The sequence below is a fragment of the Lycium ferocissimum genome, chromosome 9 (genome assembly GCF_029784015.1).
Source record: "Lycium ferocissimum isolate CSIRO_LF1 chromosome 9, AGI_CSIRO_Lferr_CH_V1, whole genome shotgun sequence".
Classification (NCBI taxonomy): domain Eukaryota; kingdom Viridiplantae; phylum Streptophyta; class Magnoliopsida; order Solanales; family Solanaceae; genus Lycium; species Lycium ferocissimum.
In genome coordinates, this window is record NC_081350.1 from 39922118 (window position 1) to 39944343 (window position 22226).

General features: G+C 34.4%; 1 protein-coding gene across 1 annotated transcript; it reads right to left on the reverse strand.

Moving 5' to 3' along the window:
* Window positions 1-13663: 13663 nt before the first annotated feature.
* Window positions 13664-15382, reverse strand: LOC132031903 (probable disease resistance protein At4g27220). Its single transcript, XM_059421772.1, has 3 exons — window positions 14480-15382; window positions 14202-14388; window positions 13664-14168 (listed from the first exon to the last, which is right to left on the reverse strand). The coding sequence occupies exons 1-3, from the start codon at window positions 15380-15382 to the stop codon at window positions 13702-13704; spliced, it is 1557 nt and encodes a 518-aa protein (XP_059277755.1). The 3' UTR covers window positions 13664-13701.
* Window positions 15383-22226: the final 6844 nt, after the last annotated feature.

Below are 22226 nucleotides of genomic sequence, written 5' to 3' on the forward strand. Positions count from 1 at the left end.
CATTATTTGCCCGCTTTTTATGACACACTATGCTTGATGTGACAACACAATGCTCCATTATTTGTCCATTGTTTATGACACACTATTGCATTATGCAACATGACAAATGCTTGTCCGCTTTTTATGATATATGATCCATGATGTGACACATAATGCCATTATTTGCCCGCTTTTTATGACACACTATGCTTGATGTGACAACACAATGCTCCATTATTTGACTGCTTTTTATGACACACTATTGCATTATGCAACATTTAAATGCGCAATATATGATCCATAGATGACACTCCATTATTTGTCCGCTTTTTATGACACACTATGCTTGATGTGACAACACAATGCTCCATTATTTGACCGCTTTTTATGATACTAACTTGTATTGCGCAACATTTAAATGCGCAATATATGAGCCATAGATGACACTCCATTATTTGTTCGCTTTTTTATGACACACTATGCTTGATGTAACAACACAATGCTCCATTATTTGGCCGCTTTTTATGACACACTATGCTTGATGTGACAACACAATGCTCCATTATTTGTCCGCTTTTTATGACGCACTATGCTTGATGTGACAACATCCATTATTTCACCGCTTTTTATGACATACTATGCTTGATTTGACAACACCATACTGCATTATTTCAAAAATCTTATGCTATTGCGCAACATTTTCATGCGCAAAAGTATTGCGCAGTCTTTTCATGCGCAATAGGATTCCCACGTTTTTTAAATGTTCACTTTTGCGCTTATATTTTGCCTATTTGATATGAATGTTGGATGAGGTAAAAACTCATTCATTTCATAAGTTTAAGTCTTTTAAGTTCTTGAAAAAACTCAAACTTCAAAGAAAAAATGTCTTCTCCTTCTTCAACCATTAGAGTTTCTCTATTTTGGGATGGAGTTATACTTGATGACAATAATATCATTCGTTATAGTATCAAACCAAAAGCCTATGTAAAGTTTCCAACAACCTTAATCTACGAAACATTAGTCACTTACCTACATAAAAAAATGAAAACTGATCCCATAAAGTATGGATTATCAGAATGGCGTATATCCAAACACCGTTTCACAAGGCTTAGTGCTTTATGGTGTGTGGAATATCAATGATGATGACTCTTTGAGGGAGTATTTGAGGGCGCCTGAAGAATATAGGAATTTAGTCGCTATTTATATTCTTGAAATGTATATAGAAAAGATACCTGAAGAAGTCCCTCAAGTCCGGCCTACTCATGATAACACTTATGGGGACTTTAGTTCTTATACACACATTTTGAGTGGTCAAGTCCCCCTGGAAACTCTAAGCTAGCAATTTAATCAAACAAACACTAAAAATTGGTAAATATTCATTTTTAAATTATTATTTTGTGTAGTAGCTCGTATTTATTTTATTTATTGGTAAATATCCTTTTTTTTTGGTATCTTTGTAGGGGTTACACACCTGGTATGAGTAATATTAGGCAAAACTCTCAGTTCGATAGAGTTGAAAATTATTCACAAAACTTGCCAGTAGTACCAAATGATGATTTTGGGCAATCCACTCAGTTCGGTGGAGATGATCTTTCTCCAAAACGTGACAATATAGATCAATATCGGTAGGTTCATTACCTTGATATTAAATAATTCATATATATTTGATGTTGGTATTTAAAATGTTACTTTTCGTGTAGGAAAAGGCCTTTCTTAGATGGTGATGATTGTCCAAATTATTGCGAGACATCATCAAGTGATAGCGAACCGATTAATGCAGAACAAACCGATGATGATGAAAACGAAGAGGTGGATGTTCAATCTGGTGGGCCGCAAACAAATTTAATAGCGTTGATGCAAAGTCCGCTGCCGGAAAACCCAAATCCCGAAAGCCCAATGTAGTGGCATTCTGCCAATATTCCATAACTAGACAATCTTCAAGGTCGAGCTGATGCCTTTGTCTTCACCAGAGAAGATGATCAATGTCATCAAAAAATGTGGAAAGAACTAGCCGATCTTATAAAAGATGATTGCTACCTTGAAAAAGGGATGGTGTTCGGATAAAAAAAAGCATTGCAGAGGGTAGTAAAAATTTATTGTTACAAGGAAATTAGGGAGTATAGGGTTGATGATTCAACCAGAAAAATATGGAGACTAGTTTGTAGACGATAGTATTAAGGCTATCAATGGATGTTTCGGGGAATTGAAAAGCTCGATGGCGTGTGGGTTATCACAAAATTCCACAAACATCACATTTGTCATATGGGAGAGAATCGAGTAGATCATTTTAATTTAGATATAAATATGATTGCTCAAGTGCTACTTAAAGACGTTACCGAAACCCCAAGGCAAGCTATTCGACCTAGTTCATTATAATTCTTACATCAATTAAATTGTCATTGCTAAGTGTTGTTTGTTTAAACTTGTGCAGGATCCCTATCAAAGATTGCATTAGAAACGTTAAGATGGTATATTCAAAAACAATAAGCAAGAGAAAGAGATATCTTGGGCGTAGCCGTGCATTTGAGATGATTTATGGAAATTGGGAGGGCTCTTTCAGGACGGTGCCGAGGTATATGACAGCTCTACAAAAATTCAATGCAGGCACCATTGTAGAGTGGAGGCTTCTGGGCGGTACAATTTTCAACTATGTGTTTTGGGCATTCAAACCATCTATTGATGGTTTTAGTCACTGCCGACCAGTCATATCCATAGATGGCTTGCATGTATATGGTGCATACGACATCAAGCTAATGATTGCAGTAGGAATGGATGCCAATGGGTTGATATTTCCTCTTGCTTTTGCAATTGCCGCTAACGAGAGCAACGACACATGAGGCATGTTTTTGACACATTTGAGGCAGCATATTATTAAGGATCTTATCGGCATATGCGTGCTATCTGATAGACATCAAGGCATAATACATTGCATGTCTAGTTTAGAGGGTGGCAGCCTCCTTTTGCTTACCATCGCTATTAGTTAAGGCACGTCAAGGCAAATTTTCAAACTAAGTTTGGAAACGGCACACTCAACAAATTGATGTGGGCGGCTGGAATGGAGCATCAACAAAAAAAATGGCTTGCGAGGATGGAGACAATCAAGGAAGTGAGTCCGGAAGCATATACTTGGTTGAAGAAAATTGATGTTGAAAAATGGACATTACATGCTGATGAAGGCATGAGATGGGGGATGCTCACAACAAATAGCTCGGAGTCATTCAATGGTTTGCTAAAATCTGCTCGGGGACTACCGAATTCTTCGCAATGGTAAGAATGACTTTCATGTAAGTTGTGGAGCGGTTTGTGACAAGAACCAAGCAAGCCGAGCCATATTAGCGAGAGAATGGAGATGGATGCCAAAACCTTTCAAAATGATGGAGCATCACGTAAAAAATATCGTTGCACAAGATGACCGAGTATGGCCAGATTGAACGTGTGTATGAAGTCAGAACAGGTTATTACCAAGATAGGGAGGAAACATACATGCCGTTTATGAGGGCACGAGAACGTGTAGTTGTGGTAAGTGGCAAACATACCACATGCTGTATTCTCATGCCGTCAAGTGTTTCGAGGCAATGGGAAAAACGGTAACAAGTTATGTGGTGGCATCGAAATACAGCATCAAAAGTTACGCTAAAGCATATGTCGGCCGCTTCTACCCACTTGGTGATCAAGCTTATTAGCCAGACAAGCCATTTTCATTGGTTGCTAACAAGGAGTATATTCGTAAAATTCGGGTTACCGCACGAACTCGGTATCCCAATTAAATGGATGTTCCGGATAGGATATACTCTCGAAGGTGCTCGACGTGTAAGGAGTTTGGCCATGATAAGCATTTGTGTAGCCTACGAGGCCGTGGTGGTGCAAGTACGTCTCGTAGTAGAAGAGCCTCCCGTACTTGATGTATTGTTTTAAATATTTTATTATTGTAAATAATGATGTATTATTTGGTTATTGCAATGAATTATTTTGAACCTCTCGTATTGGATGAATTATTTTTGAATATAATAATTTTATTTGTATATTAAAACAAAAGTAATGCCTTGACTAGAAAAAGAACACTTTAAACAAAACCTTATAAAATAAAGACTTAAACATAAAGATAACGAGATTCAAACAAACAAAACTTACTTCGGGGCACTTTACAACTCCTAAAATGACGATTCAAACGTTTAGGTAAACTTGATGTAATGAGCTGACATTATTGTCTGCAAAAAAAGATATCAAGTTCTATATAAAATATTAATATTTCGGAGTTTTGAAACATGACTAATCTTGCGTCAAAGTATGAAAAAAAACGTAAATTTGAGAGCTTTAAAATTGTGTGAAAAAAAAACTAGCATTTGCGCACAAATTTAGTGCGCAATAGACCAAACTACTACTTCGGTAACTTTTTTTTTTGGGGGGGGGGGGGGAGGGGGGGGGTGTTTTGGTGCCTTTGACACTTTTTGGGTTAAAAAAGTTGTGGACTCAATATATAGACTTAATCCATATGCCGCCTCCTAAATTTACCTATTTTTTCTATTTTAACACCTCAACTAAGTATTGTTTTTATTGAACCTTGAACTTGGCCTCAAGTGTGTCTATCAAACACAATCCGACTTACATAGCATATATAGTGAGTTTCATTTTTTTTAGCCTTGCGCGTGAATGTCAATCGCATCATACGTGAAAAATTCAACCAATTAAAACACTCCACCCATTTTAATTATACACATCAGATAGTAAGAAGTGTGCTACTGTGTTATATAAGTGAAGAACCACCACTTAAACCAATCGAATGACAAAACTGGAAATTAAGAAATCAAAATTGGAAACTAAAACTGAAAATAAAAACTGAAAACTAAAAACTAAAACTGAAAACTAAAAACTAAAAACTAAAACTGAAAAAATAAGAAACCAAAAAATAAAAAACTGGAAAATCAAAAGCTGAAAAATAAGAAACCAAAACTGGAGACCAAACTGAAAACTAAAAAACCAAAACTTAATATCTGATGTGTATAGTTAAAATGGGTGAGGTATTTTAATTGGTTGAATTTTTCACGTAGGATGCGATTGACATTCACGCGCAAAGGTCACAATGTGTATCATGTAAGTTGGATTGTGTTTGATTGACAAACTTGAGGCCAATTTCAGGGGTTTAATAGGAACAATACTTAGTGAAGGTGTAAAAATTAAAAAAAGGGACAAGTATAAGGAGCCGCATATGCATTAAGCCTGATATATATAGGATGTCCAGGACAAGCTCATGCGACGCATGGCCATAGCATGATGCCACTAGTTTATATAAAAATGAAATTTTGGGGATAGAGAAACTCACCGTATTATTTTATTTTATATTGAGATAATGGTAAAAAATTCAATTAAACTATCACTTTTTTGTGAGTTTCACGCTCAAACTATCAGTTGTTCTTTTTTCCTACTTGACCTATCACCATCTATGTATTAGAACACACGTAGTGGAGTAGATGGTGATAGTTCAGGCAGGAACATGAAACAGCTGATAGTTGGACTAATCAGCTTCCAGGTGTGTTTTAATACATATGTAGTGATAATTAAGATAGGAAAAGGGAATAATTGATAGTTGAGGTGTGAATTAAGCTCGTGAGATAGTTCAGATGTGTTTTTAACCATTATCCTTTTTATATAACTTACAGCAATTTAGGAGGAAATTCAACCTAGGATTTCACTCAACCATTCAAGGTAAGTTTCTCGCGCGCCAAGATTGTGTCAATGTCAAGAGATTAACATTAGACTAACAACGAGTGATTCCCAAGCTTTAGATCTTCCCTATCCAAAAACAGTTCTTTTTCGACCCAAGCATACTGACCGATTTGGTCAGTCAGAAATACCGACGTAAAAATCGACCAAGTCAAAAGAATAAGTAATTTTTTTTGGAGAAATCAAGCTGAGTCCTATCGTTCTTTTAGCGCGAAAACTCGGGAAATAGAAAAATCGTCTAACTTCAGTAATTTTAACCGGGAAATAGTCGGCTATTTTTTTTGGTCAAATCTTTGGTCTACTCATTTAAAAAAAACTGTCCGGAGCGGTCGGTGATTTTTTTTTTTTTTAAAAAGAAAATCGACTGATCAGTCTGTCGGTTGTTTTACACAACAATGTGGTTCATGAAGCATCATAATCATATATATATATATATATATATATATATATATATAAAAGCGAAAATTTTATTGACATGGCGCATCCTAAACACAGGAATTACATTTATCTTTCACCACAATTTTTTGCAAATTCCTCTAGCAAAAAATATATATCCACGAAAAAACAAAAAGCACCACTTCGCCTAATAAACCACCGTTTCGGCAAAAACACAAAACACCACTTCGGCTAATAATAAAACTCTGTTTCGGTTATTCTCCTGCCTCTCCTCGCTTTCCGTGTAACGTTTCCAGTTTTCCTCCTCGGTTATCTATCCAAAGATGGTGCTTCATCGGTGCCTTCCCGATCTCCAATTAGAGTTAGTACGGAATATTAACCCAAATCCCACTACGATATGTTAGTTCAACTCCACAACTTCATAACTCGATGTTTAGCCATAGTTCCAACTTCCAAGTTTAATTGTTACACACATTGTTGCTTATCACAAGTGGTGTCTGACCATTATTGCTTCGGTAAACTATCTGTATTTGAGCCTATCATAACGTTGTTACAAAACTCGCCGCTGAGCCACAATCATCTTCATAATCGTCAAAGATATACAAATTCTTATTTTTCAACCATTTTATTCTTTCTTCTGTCGCAGTGTCGCAATCCTGCATTTCTTTTGAGCCAAGGGTCTATCCGAAACAACCTCTCTATCCTATAAAGATAGAATTAATGTCCACGTACATTCTATCCTCGCCAGACACCACTTGTGTGATTACACTAGGTATGTTTGTTGTTGTTGTTGCAGTGTTGTGTCAGACCCCTAAACTATTCCCTTGGATATTTTTTCAAACTACAATCTCCTAAATGAATTTAGATCTTTAAATCCCATATCTTGAATATGGCTTTAGTTTCCCAACTGTTACGAACACGTTAATGGATGAATGGGTCCAAGTGGTGTTTTATACTATGAAAGAAAGAAGTTACTTCTGACGCCCATAGAGTGTTCGAAGAAATGATCCATAGAGAAATCTTGCGCACTGCTCCAGGAAATGTCAGCCAGTGATGCTGCGAAAGTGTTTCTTCAGAAGCTATGACTTCTTTGGTTATATTTGGAGTACGTAAAGTTTTGGCCCCTTCATTTCAAGAATCGAATGTGTTTGTTGAATTTTTGTTGTCTTTGAGTTCTACAATAAGTTATGTTTTCTGTTTTATGGGGCGTGATTGAAGGACTATAATTTTCGTGGTTGCTAATTATTTATTGGTAATATTACTTCTTATTTCAAGAAACATATGTGTTCTTAATGGGCAGTTTCAAGATTTTTTTTTTTTTCTGATTATGTGTTCTTAATGGGCAGTTTCCAAAGTCCTTATTATTTATGTCATGGCATTTGGTTTTGATGGTCGTGTTGGATGCTTGATTAGAAACATGAAAGGACGATGGAACCAATTGTCTATATCAAGTGTAAAGGCACCAAAGAAAAGGTGGTTGCGCACTTCTTACATGCTAGACACCTTCCGAAACAGGCTTCAGGAGGTTCAAGGGGAAGACTTTTACATAGTTCAGCTCAAGAAATTTTTTGCCACAAAGAAGTTTCCCAAGATTAAATTCAAAATGCGATTATCAGGTACTCGGTCATAATAAGTGAAAATTAGCTGCAGTCCATTTCACTTGATTACTTAATTGCGTATTTTAAGAACTGAATTATACCTTTATGTCTGAATCTCAATAATTGATATATACATCAAGTATATCTTGACTAAGACCAGTTTTATGGTGATTGAATTCTCAAGTGTCACTTATTTTTCATGTGCAGGACAAATGTTCGACGGATTATGCAGACTATTTGTCCATGAACAGTACCAAACGAATGGAAGAGGCTATAAGAACTCACATGGAAGATATTATCTAGAAGGTTAGTAAAAAAGACACTCATAAACTTGCCAAATTTTTCCATCACAAAGCACTAAAACTTCACTCGCCCTCATCCTAAAGACTTTGTGGTTAACTCCATCAAAAGCATAACCCATCCATATCATGTACAATCTTCTGTGCTAAACATGCTTAGCTCTGCTTTCATTATGAAAAGAATAGGCCTAACTAGCTCAGCATTTTTTGCTAAGCCATTGGTAAGTAACCTGCAGCTAATAGGATTTCTTGATAATCAATCGCTAATCGCTAAATAGGGTTCACGATGAAATTTCCATCCCTAATTCCTTTTTTCCTTTTGTAGTGTTTGCTTGAAATAGAAATATTGCTCCTGGGAAATCTGGTCGCTTTCTTTCGGTAGAATAACTACCTCTGAATCTTAAAAATAGTACCATGTCTAATACATTCGAAATTACATGTTGAGTTTAAGCAGATATACTATGCAGACTCAGTTCAACAAATGGTTGTTTTATGGAACTGATGTGTACTACTGCAATAACAATAGACTTGACTTCATCATCTATGTCAATACAAATTTACTTTCTCTCTCTACTCAATATTCTCTCAATTTTGCTACTTCTCGGATCCCAAAATCCCTGAACTGCTGTGCAGATCTTCGAATTGCTTCCTAGATTTGTAAAATCATTGTTGATCAATCTATTGCACTTGATCTGTGCATCATATACCCCGAATCCATATATTTATAATCTTTTGCTTCTGTTTTCCTTCTTTTTGTAAAAGTGAATTAGGAAATTATTGTTTGAATTAGTTAATAGCCATTAAAAGTCACTTAGGCTTCTTGGGTAAGTCTGGAATTGCTTTGGGTATACGTCCAAATCCACTCCCTAAAGAGAAAGTGTACACAGTCGTATGTAATATAATTTACCCAACTATGAGTCGTAGTCGATCCCATAGGGAACAATATAATAGGCGATTTAAACAAGTAAGGAGTTATCACTTTTTGCGCTAAGCCAAACACTTGATAATATTTTGGTTTTAAGAAAGTTATAACTAATGCAAAAATATAAACTAATCTAGAAGGCAAGCAAAATGATCAATGTCCACTAGTTTGGAACAAAGGAAACTACGCTCAAGTAACGATTCAATGTATTTCACAATTTTACAACTAAGAGCGAGTTTATATTAATTAGATAATGATTTCTAAAATCTCGTTGAAAGTCTTCCGACCGAATCAATGAATTTCACTCTAAACTTTTCCAAGCCTTAGAGTGTGATATCAAGCACAATCAATATAATCTCAAGTAACTTTCCTATTCGTAGCTCAAGTTATTAGATGAGGTTTAAAGCTCCAAATTCTTGTTAATTAATCTTTTCCAACTTTAATTTTCCTCTTCCGAGCTCAGATCAGTCTTAGGGTTACCTAATCCCTTAAGAAACATTAAAGAACATGATTAACTAAAACTAAATTAACTCACTTCATTAGGAATAAAAATCATTCAATACATAAGCAAAACAAGAGTTTTTGATCTAAAACTTGGACACTGAATATTTTCATAAACAAGATTCAAGTAATGGAGTGGAGTACTACACACTTAGATATTCAATACATAATAAGGAATTGAAGAAATGAGCAAAAGAGTACGAAATTTCTCATCAAAGTCTTCAAATCTTCAATCTCTAAGTATGGGGTGTAAGAACCCTAGTCTCCAAAACTTGTGTTGAATGGCCAAAGATGAAAAATAAGTTCACCAAGTCTGACTGTTATAGTTGCCCAATTTTTCCAAGTCCAAAAATGACAAAATATGCCCCAGATTTCAGATTTTCAGTTCTGGCCGTTTTTGCGCTTTTTTTTAACCATTTTTTCATTTTCTTCAATTTGACCTCTTTTGGACTTGTTTTCTCTCCCGATCACTTCTAATCACATAAACATGTAAAATAGAAGTAAACGACATTAAATGCACTATTTTGTCAATTAAACATAGCAAAAATCTAAGATTAAAGAAGAGATAAGTTGATAAAATACCAACTTATCAGTCCTAAAGTAGAATAGTTAAAGGAGTCTCTCTAGTTGGTATTTTTGCTTACATATGCTCATTGGTGCTTCACAATTGAATCTTCGATTTGATACTTTTTTTGAAAGAAGAATTTATTCGTCTTCGGCGTTTCCTTCAGCTTCTACTCATACTTACATTGATTTTTGCATGCGACGGTAATGACGGTGGAGGGGAAGGAAATTTTAGTAGCGGAAGAACAAACGGAGGGAAGGGATAAAATGGGTTAGGGGTCTTTGAGGTGGAATGCCACCTCATCTAATGTTAGTGCCACATAGGATTGCATGTCCATCTTGGACAACTTTAACGGAAGAGGGGTATATTTGAACCAATAATATAACGGAAAAGGGTCAAATATACCCCTGAACTGTCACAAAAGGGTTAAATATACCCCTTGTTATACTTTGGGTCAAAATATACCCTTCCTGTTATACTTTGGGTTCAGATATACCCCTCTATTATACTTTGGGTCCAAATATACCCTCCTCCGTTAAAATTGTTCATGGTGGACATGAGATATGACATGACACTGACAACTAGGTGAGGAGGACACCACATGGCATGCCACCTCACTAACCCAACCCATTTACCCCTCTCTTCCCCTTCTTCCACCACTACCACCATCTCCCTCTCCCCACAACCTTTGCCACCATTAACACCACCTTCATCTCAAAAGTTTGACTTAGGTAAAAATTACTTAAAGTACTCATCAAACTTAATACTTCCACTGATTCAGTGAAGATCTTTCTCCTTTTTTGATTAAAAATGCAACCGAAATACAAAGTTGGATACTCATCTCTTTATTTAATTAATAGTTAGTTTTGGTAATTAGTACTATAGAGAACCAAAAAACGCACAATTACTGTGAAACCTTGTTTTTTATCAAAGCAAGCATATATATGTGTAACATGTAAAAACTCAATAAAGAAAACATAAAAGAAGAAAACGAAATAAATAAAATTTTCAAAATCATGAATTTTCTCAAAATGTTTACTTAGAATTGGCAAAGGTTGATGTCAGTGGTGGCCCTCCAATATGATGAAGGTGGAGATGGTGGTGTGGTGGTGCGAATGGTGGCAAAGGTTGTGGAGAGAAGGAGATGGTAGTGGTGAAAGAAGAAGGAAAAAGAGGGGTAATGGATTGGGGTGGTGAGGTGGCATGCCATGTGGTGTTCACCTCACCTAGTTGTCAGTGCCACGTCATATCTCATGTCCACCATGGACAATTTTAACGGAGGAGAGGTATATTTGGACTCAAAGTATAATAAAAGGGTATAATTGAACCCAAAGTATAACGGGAAGGGTATATTTGGACCTAAAGTATAACGATTGGTATATTTAACTCTTTTGTGATAGTTCAGGGGTATATTTGATCCTTTTTCGATAATATAATGACAGGGATATATTTAAACCGAAAGCATAACGAGGGGTATATTTGACCATTTTTCAATAGTACAGGGGTATATTTGGCCCTTTTTTGAAAAGATAATGTAAAGGAAAAAAGCAAAGGGAAGGTTCAAATAGTCCTAAAGTATGCACTTAACAGTTTTGATATTTTAAGTTTGCCAAAATTTAACACTTTTTAGTCTCCGTCGAATATTTAACAATTTATGCAACGCAAAAAACTGCACTAGACACTAAAAAGATATAGAAATTACACCTTAAAAACTTGCACCAGACTCTAGAAATAAATTGAAAACATCAGAAACTAGAAAAATTAAACATCTATATGTGAAACTGCACTAGACACTAAAAAGATATAGAAATTACATCTCAAAAAGTTGCACCAGACTTTACAAATAAATTGAAAACATCAGAAACTACAAAAAATTAAACGTCTATATGTGAGTTCCTGCAAAAAAAAAAATTCTTAGTTCTCGTCAAATCTAACAGACAAAGTTTGGTAAACATTTAATGGAGACAAAAAGTGGTATTTTTTTCAACTTAAAGGACCAAAACTGTTTGGTACATATTTAACCTAACCTCAAACATAAGGGACCGACTTTATCATTTTCTCAAGATCTATTATTCTCTCCGTTTTAATTCATTTGTGTTACTCTCCTTTTTAGTCTATTAAAATAAGACAAACAAATAAGCGAATGGAGTATCATAATTATTTGATTAACAATCAAAGTTCATTAAATAAATTATTTGTATTTATCCAAGTGACTTGATAGTATAAATTTTATACAGAAATTCAAGTCGAATAAATAAATATGGATCATATTACATTCTGGAACTTTTCCAGTAATTTTTTCCATTTAAGTCTTGAACATAGTAAGTAATATAGTAAGTAATAACAAAAGAGGGAGGAGAATTAGGTACACCAAAATATTACATTTTTTTAAAGTTATTAGGGAAAAGAACAAAACATAAAAGTTAGCGCAGTATCAAATGCTTACAATTTGGGAGTATACGAAATATTTCCTTTTTGTATTGTGTTATGGTAATGAATGGGCAAATACCAATCATATGATAGAAGTTGCACATATATAAGAAGAAAAAAGAAAGAAATAAAAGACAAGAGGTTGTAGTTGAATCATTAACAATAAAGGGCTGTTTCGTAATATAGTAAGAAAATAGGAGAAGTTACATAAATATAACAAATGAGTAAAATATTTCATAATTTACAATTATTAACTAAATCACATAATCTACAGTATATACCGCATAAACGAATAAGTGAGAAACAAGATGGATCAAGATAAATTTGAAGCTCAACAAAGGAACATTCCATGAAGTAAAACGGGGTTTTGAAAATAAGAAGAAGAAAAAAAAAGAGTTAAAAGGAGAAGAAATAGAGGTACAAAAATCTAAAATTTATGCAATAACTAGTTATGTGAGGCCGTCTTTGGCCCGGCCCAAAGTCAAGATATAAAAGTGGATATTTTAATTAAAGAGATATAATTTGTGTTAGTACAAGTATACAACAACTACAACAACCATATACCCATTGTAGTCCCACAAATGGGTAATTACGTTAGTAATAATTAAATTTCATATAAGTATATTTTCAATATATGAAAGCAAAATTTTCATTCCACTCCTTTAATATTTTAACTTCCATTTTGATGAAATTATTTACTTCAAATCAAATGCTGAACGAGAATTTGACATTTATAAGTTATGTATCCTAATTTTCTCAAGTTATTTAGTTCTAAATAAATAATCTATACATAGTTAATGAACTTTTAAGAAAAATACATAATTTAACTTGTGCGGTGGATGGAGCTGCTCCTCCCTTAATTAGGGATTAGGGGTTCAAACATGAATATGAAAAAAATCTTTGGAGGGAGTGCTTCCCCCGAATGGGCGTGATACAGTGCGAATTATCTGGATTAATTGGGCTCAAATGCGGATATCGAGCACCAAACAGAAAACCAAAGAACATGAAAAATGAGATAGGAGATTCGATAGCTTTTGAAAAGTAGACCTTAAAAACAAAAACAAAAAAGATAAATTTGACTTAAATAAATAAGATTAGGACCTAAAAGTAATTAATTAAAAAGTTTTAAAAAAATTTGAAAATTCTTGTGAGGACTACTAAAGTCCCTAAGTTTTCCCTTATATATAGTAGTAATACAATACAATTGTTTAAACACAGAACAAAACAAACGATTCTTTTTTATAAATTAAAAAAAAAAAAAAAAAAAAAAAAAAAACTCGAAATGGACTCTTAGTAGCGCAGATATTTAATGTGAGGTTGGAAGAGGGTCTTGAGATGGGATTGTTCCCACTCCAATGTTTCCCACCAATTTTCTTCAACTTTGATTTTAAGGGCTGGAAGAGGATGTGCATTTGTAGTGGGAGCATAGAAAGGCAGCTTCTTCAGCTTGGGGCACCTACGAAACCTCATATATTCAAGGGAATCACAGACCAGTTTTCCCTCACAGATACTCTTCCATTTAGGCAGGAAGGACAGTCTGAGCTTTTTTAGCTTTGGAAGGATGAGAATGTCACTTCTTGTACCTAATTGCCGACTTCCATCTTGGTCAGTTGCTTCCTCTGCTATTATCTCTTCCATCTCATGACACTCAATTACCTCAAGAGTCTCAAGGTTTTTGAGATCCTGAAAGATAGCCCATGGAAACAACTTCTTCATCTTATCGCACCCTGTGATACTCAATTCTGTTAGACCCGACACTTGTCAGGTGTGAGATGCAATTTTTCCCTTACAAAGCCCAACAAGATTTGGCAAAGAATCAATTTTCAAAGCGTTCCTCCACTCCCTCATATCAGTCACCCCTCTCATGCTTCCTACCAAAGTGATGAGCTCAATTGGCGAGCCCTTGCACCTTCTTGCCATGGATTTCGCAACTAGCTCGATATCTGGACTAAGCACATTCTCATCTGCTAGACTCTTCTTGAACAACTCCCAAGCATTGTGAGTATTGAGTTTCTCCACTTCGAGTAGCTTAACCGACAACCCATCTTTTGCGTTACAGACTTCATACGAGCGAGTAGTTAGAATCGCAACTAGCTCGATATCCGGACCTCGCCACGCTCTCATATCCTAGCCCTTCCACACCAAGAGGGTCACCCAACTTCTCCAAGCTAAGGCGATCCCAGACATCATCCAATATGATAACAATGTTCTTCCTTTCTTCGAATGCCCGGTTTAATTTGGCTGTCCTTCTAAGCTCATCAACTTCATCTGAAAGGTCCAGCTTTACAATTTTGGCAATATCATCTTGTAATCTTTTGATCCTAAACCCTTGAGAAACAGTAACCCAACGGACTTGATAATGAATCTCATTAACAGGACGATTATGTATATGCTTTGCCAAAGTCGTTTTGCCCACACCTCCCATCCCATAAATACCGATGCTTGAGACATTTTCAACATGTAACCATGTCCAAATCGCTTCTAAATTTTGTTTTGATTTTTCCTCGTGAACTTGAGGCGCCAGTAAAAGACACTCCTCGCTCTCATACATATCATGTACAAGCGTTCCAAAATGTTTACTTTGCTCTAGAAGTTCTCCAACCCTTCCATTCATCTTCTCCAAAGCACCTCCATTTTTCCTCCCTCGTGTTACTTCTTCTTTTAACGCACGTAATCCTTCTTCGACCTTCATAACCTCATCAAACCAAGAACCAACTTCTCTTTTCCTCTTCTTCTTCCCAAATCGCTCTCGATTCTCAACATTTGTCTTCACATCAGATGCTCTATCTGATAATAGCTTTACATTTCTTTCCAGAGTTTCCAAATTCTCATCAAAGTCGTTGATACTTTTGAACTTATTTACTCCAAAATCAACAAACTTCCCAAGAAAAGCGTCCATGATGGTCCAAAAGCAATCGCAATAAACCAAAAGAATGTAATTCGGTTGCGTAGCAAATATCAAAATCAACATGTAGTTTACTAAAAACATTACCCTCCACAACACTCTTCCACTTTGAGACATAATCAAAATCTTTGACTAATACTATACTATTTACAATTTTCAAGAATTCAAATTTTATAGTTTTAATTTATCATCACGCGACATTTCAAACAGGGTTCCTAATTCCTAAAAGCAGAGATAGAATCACACAGAACTACTCTTCTTGATTTTGGTTGTGTGATCAATGAACTTGATCATCTTAAAGAGATACCTTATTTTTTTTTTTTTTTTTTTTTTTTTAACAGAATGACATCAAGGAGCCCAAGACTTCACATATTTTCTTTTATTCTCAACACCTTAAACATCATGACCAGTAAAATACCTTCATATAATATGGAATAAAGGAAACAATATCAGGCTAGCTATCCATTATTAAGGCAACAATTTTATCTGTTTAAGAAAACTTGGTTTTTATAATGGAAGTTAGTTACACAGATTTTTGTGACTTTTGCCCAACTAAACCATATTGGCGCCGAGTAGGGCCCATATAAGGCAAAATACTCACTACCAGGAGTTGCGTTATTCCCAGAACTCAAATCCAAGACCTTTAGTTCATGATATAGGGCCCTCACCCATCTCACCATATTCTTTGGGGTAAAATTAAAATAATTAACTTTAGTGTTGCTTCAAGGAAAAATTTCGCTGTTGTTCATCCAAGTAAAAGCTTATAACAAAATAACTAGTATTTTTTCACTTAAAAGTCATCTAACTAAAGCCTAAGTAAGTAAATATAGCATTACTCAGAAGATACATATTTTGACCAGAGAATCTAATGTAGCTCTCTTATAATCGTTTAATAGGCTTAATAAAAGGATTAAATGTAATAATCCAAGAACATATTTGACATTTATACAAGCAAAGTTAGAATGACAAAAAAAGGGTTGAATTTCACTAGTAGTCATCCAGCTTTCAATTTATCACACAAGAATCATCTTTCTATTTTTTGTTACATAAAAGTCATCTAACTTTAAAGTTTACCACAAAAAATTACTTTTCTAGTTTTCATCACATAAAACTCATACTTCAAATTTTATCACACAAAAGTCATTCTTTATATATATATTGTCACATAAAAGTTATCCAATTTTGATCAAGTTAACTAAAAAATAAGTTTCACATGCATGTTAATATTTTGTATTGAAAATATGGCATGACACTCCAAGATAGCTAGCTTATTAAAACATATTAAATGTAAGATTAATTTCAGAGATCTTCTCCCAAATTTCTCTTCGTAACACTGGTCTCCCAGGGCCACTAATTATAAGGCTTTTTAACCAAGACTCAATTGAGAATTAGACCCTAAATTTTAATTTTTCAATGTATAGACCCCTTTTAGGATTAGTGATAATTAATCTAAGACTATATATAACATGAGAAACTAGCCCCAAAGTTTTGCGAATTGGTCCAAAGTAATAAATAACAAAATAAATTAAAATAAAAAATATAAAAATGTATTTCCTATCTCTCAACCCATTCCTGCTTTATTTTTCCTCCTCCTTCCAGGTCAAAAGAGCATATGAAATGCTCCATTGACAACCATTATTGAAGCTTGAGTTTCAAGCTTGAAAAACTCGGATTTTGCGAAGGAGTGATTTGTTTCCAGTGGATGTAGTTTAGATTGTAGTTTATAATAAATTAATAAACTGTTTATAATAATGTGCATACTAAAGTTATTGTATAATCAATAACAAGCCATCACAACTTTGCTATTAACATATTATTAACATTACTAATTATTTATCAGTATTTTAGATAATTATTATGTCAAGTCACTAATTTCATGTTGTTAGCATAAACTAATCTCAGTATTATACTTTAGAACTTCACATTTATTTTTAAAATTTTGTTTCCTTTATAAAAAAACTATTGTTAGGTTGTAGTTTATAATAAATCAAGAACTGTTTATAAAAACATGCGGCTAAAGTTATTATTCATCTTCAACCTTTACCACAAATCTAAAAATTCATCCAGAACTACCTTAAATCTTCATCAAACTCCCTCAAATTGAGATATAAGTTCCCCACACTACACCAAAAGAGGCTTTTAGTGGCAATATATTTTCCTTTTAGCGGCAATAGTTATTGCCACAAAAACATTTACCAGCAATTGATTAATGCCATTAGATCCAAGGTCGCTAAAGCCTTTAGCAGCATTTATTGTTTGGGCTAAAGTTTAGTATTACCGGTAATAATTGATTCTAGAATATAATTAGCGGCAATTAAGTTATTATCGCAAATTAATTGCCGCTAAAAGCATATTTTGTTGTAGTGCCAGTAGGACCCAATCTATTATAGCAACACTCAATCCAAACAAACAATTTCTCAACTAATTCTTCGAAGTTACTATAGTGAATATAGACAATGCATTGGTTTAGTATAAACTATAAGTTGCTTATAAATCTAGAAATTATTGTTACAAATAATGAAGAAATCAGTAGATTCAAATATGAAGCGATGTAAAATAAACCAAGGTTCATACCCGAATATTAGGTTTGATACTCTGCAACTAATTCTTCTTCTGCTAAACCTGAATATAAATTTATTATAGACCTGAATGTTAAACATAAATTTGACATGTTCCGAGCAAAATTCAAAATTTCACCCAAGATCACATTAAATATTCACCAAACTCCCACAAAATTAAGAGATAAACTTTTAAGGACTCGGTCTATCATAACGACACCTAATCCAAACAAACGACAATTTCGCAAAACCAATCCACCCAAGTTCAAAATGAAGCTCACATACAATGAAAACAATGCTTAACTTAAAATTATAAGAAACGACAACTCCAAATGATTGAATCAATCAACTTAAATCTGCCAAGTTCAATTTTTCTAAAAAAAATAAAATAAAAGCAACAGCTAATTCTCAAGCTGGGGGGAAATTTAATTTTGATTTAAAGTACTTAAAACTACAAAAAAGCCCCTGACCACACGCAAACATGATTTTAGCATTTTCCTAGGTCAAGAATAGATAAAAAGGGGGGTCTATTAAATTAAAAAAGACTACAAGAGGTCGTCTCAACTCATGCTTCCTAGTCTCCCTTGTGGTTTACAAAATTATGTTTGTCTTGTTATTTTTATTTCTTTGTAACAAAGTCTTGGACCATGTCAAGCTCGTAATTTTATGTTTGTCACTGACCTCTTTGATGCTTTAAGAATCAATCTTTTGCTAATTAAAAGAGGTGTTTATGAGATTCACTAAACAAACGAGTATATTAGTAAGGAAAAGTAGTCAAATCATATTTTTGACATTAATGATAATTAGTTAAAATTAATACAATGAAATAAAAAATAAGAAAAGTAAATGTAATATCGTAAACCACAATAAAGATTAGTGTTGTGAAGTGAAATATTGACGGAGGTTTATAAATTATCCCAAATGTCATTAACTTATTTTGGAGTGTCATGTTATATTATATTAGGTACAAAATATTAAAATTCAGGTGAAATTTACTTTTGAGATAATGGTTAAAAACACGCATGAACTATCATTTTATTGCGAGTTTCACACCCCAACTATTAGTTGTTCCCTTTACCTAACCTGAACTATCACTATGAATGTATGAAAACACACCTTGAAGTTAACCATGCTAAATATTTGAAAACAATCGTCAACAAGTGCATGGGAGCTTATTTTGTCCATAAAAATTCGTCCACATTGTTGACACCCAATTTTGTCCCTCCTTTATTCCAATTTATTTTCTTGGGCTTTTAAATTAATTAAATCTAGATATTTCATTTTCGCTACTATTTTTACTGCTATTAATATTATTACTATTTTTTCTATTAACATTACTTTCATTACTTTATCACAAATTTTAAATGATTCGTCATCGCTTCACTTTTAAGATTCGTACTCGTAAATTAATTTTACTTTATTAAATCCTTTATTCTCTAAATACTAATTATTAATCGTCTTTACATAACACATCTTGTACTAGTTATTAAATTAATAGCCCTAATCAACCCACTATCCATTTAAATAAATCAGCCCACACTTGAAATCAACAGGTCGGCCCATATGTTTAATTTACCCAACCCAAATTCTCGGCCAGCCCATCCCCGTTTTTTACCCGACCCAGCCCAAACGATTTAACAAAAAAAAACCTAACCCTCATTTTCTTTCTTCAACATCAGCCGCCTGCTCTCTCTACTCTCTCTCCTCTCCCTCGTCCTTTTCTCTCCCTCGTCATCTTCTTCATCTCTTCTCCCATTTCCAGTAAAAAACAAACCCACTTTCACCATGGCAGAGCCTTATCCTTTCATTTTCGTGCAAACCCTGTCTTATTTCCTCTTCCAAACAAGAAACCATTTTGTTTTCGGCCATGGCAGGTTCCACCTTTCCATTTTTATACACGATTTGGTCAAATACAAACGGCCAAAAATCTGAAAAAAGAAAGATCGACTGTAGGATTTGATTCGATTTTCAAACGGACCACTTCAAATCCCGCCCAAATCGAACTCCAATAAACCCTAAATCAGCCTATAAATATTCAGATTTATCATCCATGAAAGGAGAACTCTTTCAGCCGCAAAAACCCTCTTAAGCATTTTTCTACATTTTTCAGTTACGAGGTTTTAAAAGAGGATTTCCTTTTCAATAGCCATAACCTCACTCTAAAATACAGCCAACATATCATTTTTTTAGATATTAGGTTTGAAACTTTATTCACTTTAATCGGGTTCGGGTTCGCTTGAGTTCGAGCTCAAGTTCGTGACGTCGACGCTCCACTTCACTGCACCCACAAAAGGTCAGTGTGTTTCTTTTTCTTTTGCTTTATTTTGAATCACAAAGTTTCGATGTGTTCGTGTATGTTGTTATAGCGATCGGTTTTAATTTTAGTTTTAAAAATTCATGACAACTGGTATGTTTGTATTTTCTCGTAGATTAGTTTCGGATTTTATCTAGCCATCTGTGGTACTTTGGTTGAGAATACATGTCGTCTGATAATTATGCCTCTTGATCCGATCTCGGATTAGCGTAGCTTAGTTTTCCTATTTCATTGGTCCAGTTGATCAGGTGTATATGTAGGTGTTGTTGGTTATGATAAATATATACAAATGTTTGTCCACATTGAAAAGAGTAGTGGGCGGTTTTGAGCATGTTGTTAATTTCTCATATGCTTTTTATGCTCTGTTTGTTCAATTCTATTTATTATGTCCACTTTTTAGATTGGTTCAGTTATGTGCATAGTATCTAGGATTTTCTTTCTTTCCTTTGTTTAATCTAGTGATCATGCTTAGTATAGTTAATCTCATTACTTGTTTAGTATAATATTTATATCCGGATAAGCAAGTTATTATGTGCGGTTAAGTTCAGTTTGTTTATCCCCTTAAAGCATGCTTTTTGTTTAACTTGAGAAGAAGTTGTCGTGGAAGCACGTTTAAACATTTTTGAACCTGTCTATGATGAGTAGATTTGATTTCTTACCTTGTGATTAAGTCCAATTTAGGATAATGTAGAGTTAGGCTTAAACGACGAACTTACTTGGTTTAGGATGTCTTTTTGGGATTAGAATCCAGTTAAAAAGTTTGATAGTAACTTTCGATTGAAATTATGCTTCCTTTCAGGGGGGCTTTCCTCCGAAGTTCTGTTTTTCTTGCTTCATGCAAGTTTATAGAAAGAAAAATAACTTTTGTTTTGTGAGAAGCAATTAGCCACTCTGTTTTTGTGCTGCCTCTTATTCTCTTTTCTTTCTTTTTCATCTAAGTTCAGCTGCTGCCCGTCGTATTAATGTTTCTTGCTGCTACTGTTGTGATCTCCTGCTGCATTTTAATTGCCATTTCAATATAATAATCTGTGCAATGTTTGAAAGGTTCAGCTAGTCTACTATGAATTGTGACTCTTTGTTGTTCGCCATGGAATATGGTTACTTTGATAAAACAAATGCTATCCCTTGAGAGGAAATTAGTCAGCTCGTTGTTTTTCTTCTATAAAAAGGAATAGATACTATATTCAATAGGCTTGTCATACCGTGGTTGAAATAGTTACCATGTTTGGTACATGTTCTTGTCGTCCTTAAAGAAAGTATCGTCGTACTTAGAATAGATTATGGCCGCATTTTTTAGGGCTTGGTCTCCGCCCATGCTATCTCGTTAGTCCCAATTTGTATAATATGATTTGGATGTTTGGTGAGTTCAGTATATCGACATGGAGTTTACAATACATTTGGTTTAGAATTGAGTTTATATTTTCATATGTTTGACATTATCCATCGATCGCATACTAATTCTTTTCCTTTCGTTTTATGCATGACCATCGCACACGAGTCCAAGGGACTCGTCATCTCAAGCATTTGGTGTCGGGCTAAAAGCCCAACATAATTTCTCTCGAGTCGGCCCCATCAGGCCTCCGCAGCGATATATGAAGGTTCCGGGCTAAAGCTCAAACAAGAACGATCACCACGTGCGTGCGGTAGTAGCCTTAAAATGGACCGAATCCATTCAAACATATGTGTTTTCCATTACTTTATTTTGCACATCTATTCCGCTTGCTTTCACTTTACTTACATTGGAATGATTTTATCTTTAATTACGTGTGTTCCGTTAGAAGAAACTAACAATACAAGGAAAGATAAAGAATCCACTTTGTTCTTTGTTATATCAAACGTAGAATCAACAATGAAACAACGACCACGATTATAAACACATGCAAAGGGACAAATATCGGGAGCTTGAGTTATAAAGGAATATAGGTAAAGAAATGATGACATATCAAACAAACGCTGTCCGAGTTTTAAAGTAACAAAGAAGAAAAGATATAAGAGGAATTGGAGAAAACTCGACCTCTGTTAGGACGTGTTTAACATT

What these genes read in the sequence shown, in the direction of transcription:
- LOC132031903 (XM_059421772.1), bottom strand. Translation starts at nt 15,382, where the DNA reads ATGTTGATTTTGATATTTGCTACGCAACCGAATTACATTCTTTTGGTT. An exon ending in GCGATTCTAACTACTCGCTC is followed by an intron (nt 14,389 to 14,479) that starts GTATGAAGTCTG and finishes GAGTTGTTCAAG; the next exon opens with AAGAGTCTAGCAGATGAGAA. An exon ending in GCCAAATCTTGTTGGGCTTT is followed by an intron (nt 14,169 to 14,201) that starts GTAAGGGAAAAA and finishes ACACCTGACAAG; the next exon opens with TGTCGGGTCTAACAGAATTG.